This window comes from Silurus aristotelis, assembly GCF_946808225.1.
Source record: "Silurus aristotelis genome assembly, chromosome: 14".
Lineage (NCBI taxonomy): Eukaryota > Metazoa > Chordata > Actinopteri > Siluriformes > Siluridae > Silurus > Silurus aristotelis.
This window is the reverse complement of record NC_139587.1, coordinates 23214339-23221838: the sequence shown is the minus strand read 5'-3', so window position 1 is coordinate 23221838 and position 7500 is coordinate 23214339. Positions and strand designations below refer to the sequence as shown.

At 38.9% G+C, this 7500-nt stretch overlaps 1 protein-coding gene across 3 annotated transcripts in view; it reads left to right on the top strand.

Moving 5' to 3' along the window:
• Positions 1–7500, top strand: part of immp2l (inner mitochondrial membrane peptidase subunit 2) — a 128677-nt gene that overhangs the window by 113044 nt on the left and 8133 nt on the right. For 2 of the 3 annotated variants that reach the window (XM_083560907.1, XM_083560906.1), the window contains exon 4: positions 620–685. The exons of the other annotated variant lie outside the window; for it this stretch is intronic. In XM_083560907.1, the coding sequence (XP_083417033.1) occupies positions 620–685 (66 nt within the window). The remainder of the gene's footprint in view (positions 1–619; positions 686–7500) is intronic. 3 annotated transcript variants of the gene reach the window in all.

The following is a 7500-nucleotide window of genomic DNA, read 5'->3' as shown; positions in this document are numbered from 1 at the left end:
CTCTAACATTCTAGCTTTCTACCAGTTTAGTGCCATTTGTATTTTGCATTTTGAAACAGAAATCTTAAGTTCATTCCAGCTAAATTCATTGACAGTAAATCAGTAGCTGTAACAGTTCTTTCTCCGTGTCTCTTTATTGTAAAGTGGCCTTGAAAAATCACTGTATAATCCAAGTGTTCCTAATCCCATTCATTTTACTCAAATGACCCAAATGGACTTTATGGACATTATAAACCACACATTTTTAATATTTGGGGTAAATTATAATTTAGGATTTGTACATCTATATCTATAGTATTGTCATATTTTTGTTGTTTTCTCGAAACATTTTGAGGAACTAGTGGAATAGATAGATGAAAAAATGAAAATAGAATATACAGTCCTAAATCAAACATGGCTTTTTGACAGTAAATTAAATAATAATCTTATAATAATCCAAATATCAAAACAATTATTAAGAAAACTTTTGTTTGGAAATTTCTAATATAATTAAAACTTGTTTTTCCTATTAAAATGATTTTTTATTTTTGATGTTGTGATGTCACTCCTTTTTTATTTCAGCTTTTTATCATTGTGATATTACCCATTTTTAATCATGATCCTAAATTCTTGTTTTCAGGTCTCCCAAGAACCCCAAACAGAAGATCATCAAGCGGGTCATTGCTCTCGAGGGAGACTTCATCAAGTCAGTTTGCTTTTTCTTTGTGATATCACTGTCATACTGTAATGTAATGTCCTTACATCAGACTGTTAGGAATGTCTGTACAGTCGGCTGTCTAGTAATATAACATAATTTATTCGGTTAAAGCCTCACCATGGATTGATGAATAACTATTAAAGCCACTGCATTATGTCTTTGTAGCCACTTAGGAGAGGGAAAAAAACACATAAAATCTATGATCACGCATAATAACCCGTTCTGAATTGCTCAGGCTGTGAATGCACAGTGAAGCGCTCATTAAATCGCCCGGGCTCGTCAGTGTCACATCCCAAGGTGATCTTTGGATCGGCAGCTGAAAAGGCACCGCTGATGGCTCTGTGAAACTGATTACCTTTCTGATGGTTCAGAGATACGTTGGGGAGTTTGCCGGAAATGGATGCTATTTTTTTTTTTTTCCCTGCGATGGCTGAAAGGAGCGATTTAATGACTCCTCAGACCCCTGCAATTGACAGCAGTGCCATTTACTAAAGGTTCCATCTGTGCACCTTTTCCACAGAACATTGCATAACACTTTATTTTAGGTGCTTGCAATTACACTTCGAGCTCAGAAAAGTCAATAAGAGTGAGCTGAGCGTGCTGTAGTGCCCTAGTGAACGGAGATTCACTTCTATTCCTTGTACATTGCTTTCTAATTTTCTGTTGAAAAGGAAGCCGGATTATGGGGGTGTTTTGAAAAGTCTATTTTAGATTATCTTAAAACTCTTTTTTGTTTCATGGCTTAGTGTCTGCAGCACAAGCTAACAGTGAAAGTACATGACTTCTGGATAGTTTTACAAAGAAATCCTCAAAACATATACTTTATATGGACAAAAGTTTGTCCACACCACATCATAAGATTTGCATGTGAATTTTGAACATTCGATTCCACATTTAGTCCCCTTTTGCTATTATAAGTGATCTCCACTTTTCTGCAAAGATGTTACACTAGATTTTGGAGTGTGCTTGTGGAGTTTTGTGATTATTTAGCCTCACGGGTGTTAGTAAAGCTTTATAGCAGTCCACTCAAGATCTTCCACTCCAACCCATGTAAACCATATCTTCATTGAGCTGACTTTGTCATGCTGGAACAGGGTTTGGGTCTTCTAATTAAAATAAAAGTTCAATTAAATGCTATTGCATCCAAAAACATGCTATACAACTGTGTGCCTCCAACTTTGTCGAAACATATTTTTATTGGTAAAAATACTATTGTCCATATAGTGTATATATTGTAATAAAAGAATCCCTATGAGAATGAGAAAGAAAATTCACATATATTTAATACAGTAACGTATACATATATTATATCATTCATTTTTTTATTATTATTTCATATGCATGTATTAATTACATGCATATGAATTATGCATTAATTCTACTGAAAGACTGGTTAATTTCACATTTTGATTCACCATATATAAACATAACCCACAAGCTTATGTCCTAGACTAAAGAAAATTTGCAAAATATTGAACCTAAAGTACATGCAAAAAAAAAGAATCTGTCCTTAAATCACTGTAAACTAGGATTTATAATAATATTGTACCACACTGACATTTATTATTTTCTTAATAACAGTAAATCTCATAGTGTCTATTCCTCTTGCACCAGCTAGCTAGCTAGATATATAGATAGATCTACCTTTGTACCTTCTCGAATTACACCTTTACTCTGTTACAAAGTGTTTACTCTGTTACAAAGTGCTGATTCTGGAGACCATGTTAAAAATATATTTTAATAACGTTCACATGGAGCATCCTTCAGTGTATGTTCCTGTGTGAGTTGTTACCAAGGAAACAATAATGAGTGCCTTTTATAAACTTGTAATTTGCCTTGCAGTCATAGCTACCGTCAGATCTTCTGTAAAAGACAATTAATCAACATTTTCCGGTCAATCGGAATTCAGAACTTAGCAGTGCTTGTGTTATAAATAGCTGGAAAAAAAATAACATTTTAATCTGATGAAATCAAAAAAAAAAAAAAAAATGATAAAATAAAATAAATAATAATTTTTTTTTTTTTTTTTTACCCCCAATGTCAGTGTAATGGCATTATTTTGTCTAAATCTCAGCTAACAATATGACAGGAATGCCGTAACGCTGGAAGTACACCTGGCTGTGAGTACCTTTCAGCGCCTAAAAATAAATAGGTCGGTTATGATTCCATTAGTTAACAAAAATGTTGCCAAGCAACGCATAAATTGTTTCCCGGCTGCAGTCTTGCTTATACAGTTTCAGTATTCCTGATTTACACACATGAATTCGGCTCCCCCTTTCTTCTCTCTCCCTCGTTCTTATCTGAGCTCTATTCATAATTTCAATCTAATGCTGTTTTCATAACTGCATCCATATTTGTGAAACATTGTGTTCCTCAGCGATCGTATCAGCACACCTGAAAGCACTCTGGTACACAGAACAATTTCTCAGAGCTCTTATGTGCACGAGCTCAGTGCCTTTCCTCCAATCAAATCACTGGATCAGAACACTTGTATAGCGTTCCTCCAGGCTTCTAACACTTGCTGGTGTTCCAAAAGGGGGATGAGAGACACGTTTTAGCTGAAAGCAAATGTACTAATATAAGATGGCGAAATTACAGGATTTAAAATAATACTGCACCTATGAGAGTATGAGGTTTCTTCAAAACAGGAGGTGGGGGCGGGGGGACGCAAGGTTTTGAGATAAATAGCTGGAAGATTTTCAGATGTTGTTGATAAAAATGCCCGGGAAAGCTGATTGTGCACTCTGCGAGAAATCATTTAAACTATGTACAATGAGTGCTAATGCAGTATAGTCCCACTTGCAGTCAGCCAGCCACGAAACACAAAACCTATTTTACTAAAAAAAAGCGCCTGCTCTCTGGCTTCCTTTGAATGTTAAACACAAATCTGAATGCACTTCATTACTTTTTGAAAGGACTTTGATTCAGGCTCTTACAAGCATTTCTTTGCTTGCCTTAATGCTACACTTTTCCTTTCATTCATTTACACTAACGATCCTATTGGATCAGTGATTTGACAGGTATTTTAAAAAAACCTATTCATAATCCAGTTCCATATATTACACATCTATTTCACACTTATAACCATAAGAACAAGGACAAAAGTGCAACTTTAAAATCCGGATGAATCGTTTGGATGTCCAAAATGTATTATACAGTTAAGGCATTATAGTACAGTAGTACATTTGCAGCATTTGTCAGGCACCCTTATCCAGAGCGACTTGCATTTATCTCATTCATACAATTCATTCATGCAGCTATGGGTCTAAGGGCCTTGCTTCGGGGCCCCAGGAGTGGCAGCTTAGTGTGGGAAAAGTCCACTAAGCTACCACCTTCTTCCAAAGTACAGCAACCACAGATAAAAGGCACGCTAAATACCGTTAACATCCTGTAGCCACGTACTGGTCTCCTTTAACGCTTTGTGCTATTGCCTAGGAACAGTGGAGTACACTTCAAATCAAATCAAATCAAATTTTATTTGTCACATACACATACATACAGGGTATGACATGCAGTGAAACACTTACAGCTTCACAAACATTATCCTGCGCTCTAACAAGGCATCAGCGAGACCGTGCTTTGACTGCTGGCATGGCGCTGTTCACCTGTGTCTGGGAAGTTGGCATGGCGCTGTTCACCTGTGTCTGGGAAGCCGCACCCTGTTCATTGTGTGCAGTGCCACCAGGGATGGTGCACACTTACCACTTGCACCAAAAGGGAGAGAATTCACAACAGCCACCCCAACATTGAGCAGCAATGGGTAATTTGGGGAATTCTTTACGTGTCATTGGGGTCACCCTCTAGAGCAGATGACAGAATCAGTCACCAAGGTGGCAGTGCCTGCTGCAGAGCCTCCAAATCCTTTTCTGCCTTATCCACCTTGGTTTCCTGTGCTATCAGCACTACCCGGGTGGTCGTCTGCTCCACAGTGGGGATTGTCAGACCCAGCCGATCTGCTGTGGTTGTCAAAGGCTTTGCAATGTTACCCTGCTCTGCCAGCTTTGCTATGGTCCCCTGCTTTGCCCTGGTGCCCTTCGGCTCTGCCGTGGTCCCCGGCTTTGCCCTGGGGCCCTTCTGCGCCGCGATTGTTCCCTGCTCCGCCATGTTTCCCTGCTATGTCGGCTCTGCCATGTTTCCCTGCTTTGCCGACTTCTCCATGGTTTCCAGCTATGCCTGCTATGCCCCAGTCTACAGGTCCGCCTGCTCTGCCATGTTTCCCTGCTCTGCCGGGTTCTCCATTGCTTCCTGCCACGTCTGCTCTGTCATGTTTTCCTGCTCTGCCTCAGTCTCCAGGTCCTCCTCTAATACATGGACCTGGCCCCGTCCCTCCCTCTGTTCCGTCTCGACTCCGGCGCTGACCTGGACTATTTGAAGATAGAGGGGGGGGTTTTGGCATGTATCCGATCGGTCATTCCTCCCACTCACCACCAGAGTGCACCACTGCTAAAAAGTCTGTGTCTCATTTGGACTAAAGTTCCCAGAAGCCCCTGCCTGGGAACTAATTACAAACTCCTCCCTGTTCCCAGAAGTAGGACTATAAATGGGACACACAAACACACACTCTGCTGTGTATTGATGTACTAAAGGGACTTCTGTTTTGTTCATGCCAGCCAACGTTTTCATGTTTTGTTTTGCCACACCTGCCAAGTTTCCATGTTCATTGTTCCATGTTTCCATGTGTTTTTGACATTGGCCTGTTTACCAAGTTTGTGGTAGTTTGCTGCCTCCTTTGACAATTGCCTGTTTTTGGATTACCCTTTGTCTTACCCCTGGATCTATCTGTTTGCAGTTGTTGACGCTGCCTGTTTGACTCCTCTTAATTAAAGCCTGCATTTACACCTTGATCATCTTCACCTTCTTCCCCCAAGAACGATGTGATATGCTCCATCAGCTCATTCTGCCATCTCTGTCATTGTTTGTACATAAGCTTTCTTTGCAGCGCAGCCATGTCAGCAGCCTCGTCCCTTTCCTTATCAGACAGACAGGGAGGTAGGGCCCGGTCGGTGGCTATAGTCAATAAGATAATCCTCAAAATGCTTGGGTGTACGGCACTGCCTGGGGGGCCTATCTGATGTTTCAGCATGAGAGACAGAGGCTGCTTGCTTCTCTGATGACATCATTGCGGTAGTCAATGAATCCAGCTCAGACCACTGTTACGGACTGCCCGCTGATTCTAGCGATTATGTTATTGACCGCCACAGAACTCAGGTCAGGGAGTTGGAGTCATCAGATAGAATTTGGCTGTTTATTGCACAAGAATAATACTACACACAGGGTCATGTGCATGAGAATCAGAGTAATCAGAGTAAAGTACACAACTGCTTATTACACAAATAACACCATAACATGACAAGTCTAGCATGAACCCACTGGGACAATATGACTCCAAACAAGAAGTATTGGTCTCAAATATCAAATTGGCAAGACAACAAATTGCATAGTGCACTGAATTACAAAGAAATGTATGCTTAATACAATCACTAGTATACGTCACAGTAGTTACCGGACATCATTGCAAAAAATGTGAGGCACTTACGGAATAAATTTGTAACACGTTTAGAATAAGTAGCAAAGCTAACGAGCGGCTACGCTAGACGCTAGTCTTAGTGCATCAGTAAAACAAATGTGTAGTGACTAAAAATTATTTTTAGGTGGAGTTTTTATATATATATATATATATATATATATATATATATATATATATATATATATATATATATATATATATATATTTATTTAAAGAAAGTACATCATGTATAAATGTGTGTTGTGTTAAAGGTTTTAATTTCTGTTCATATTTTCCATTTGATTTATATTGTATGTAATTGTGCCTACCTTGGTGCAAAATAAATGACAAACGGTCTTTCAGATGAAAAAGAAAAGGTTTGAATGTCCGAGCCCAATTTATAGGGGCCTGAAAAACATTCCTGTATTTTTGTGTTTTTTTCTTTTTTTGTGAGACCCTTAGGCTAAATTATTTTACATCTTTTCTATATCTACTGTGTAAAAGAGCTCTTTGATTATTTTTTTTTTTTTGTAACTGCATTTGATCCATTGGCACTAACCAGCTCTGGTTTTCCGTTTTCCTTTGTATACAAAGTTTGATGTTTAGCTTTTCAGTAACCTTTACAATGTGCCAGGCATATCAGATAATATTTCGCTTTGTCTTCTAAACAGTCGAACACCAATAACACTACATCTCACGAATTCTACACGCCCTGAATTTGAAATGTCGAGCGCTAATTAGCTAATAGTGCTTTCTTAGCGAGGGGCTGAGTATTGACTATTAGGCAGAATGCTTCTGGCTCTATTTAAACACACAGCAAGAAAATGTTCTCTCCTTATATCAGTTGTTTTTGTTGTTCACAGCAAAATGATTAGGACACAGGTGTCAATCTGAAGGCCTCAAAGGCAAAATACAGCTCTCTGCCTCATTTCATTCAGCCCACACAATAGTACAAGAAAAAGAGCTAGAAGACTAATAGCATGTATGCTCTTTGAAAAGATAATTCTCAGTGAGTTCTTCTTCAATGTCTTTCTAACCCCTGATAAATCATCTGGTCTGTTTTCAATCCTTAACTGCCCAGTTTTTTATGAGTCTGTGCCTATTGGCTCTTGGCTGATAGGAGTGGAACGTGATATGGTCTCCTGTTGGTGAAGCTTATTTGCCTATAAAATAGTTTTTGTTGTATTATGTGATGCTGGTCTGTTCACCGTGGTTGTTAATAGTGGTTATTTTACTTACCGTAGCCTTTCTGTTGGCTTGAACATATCTGATTAGAGATCGTCATATAGATTCACAT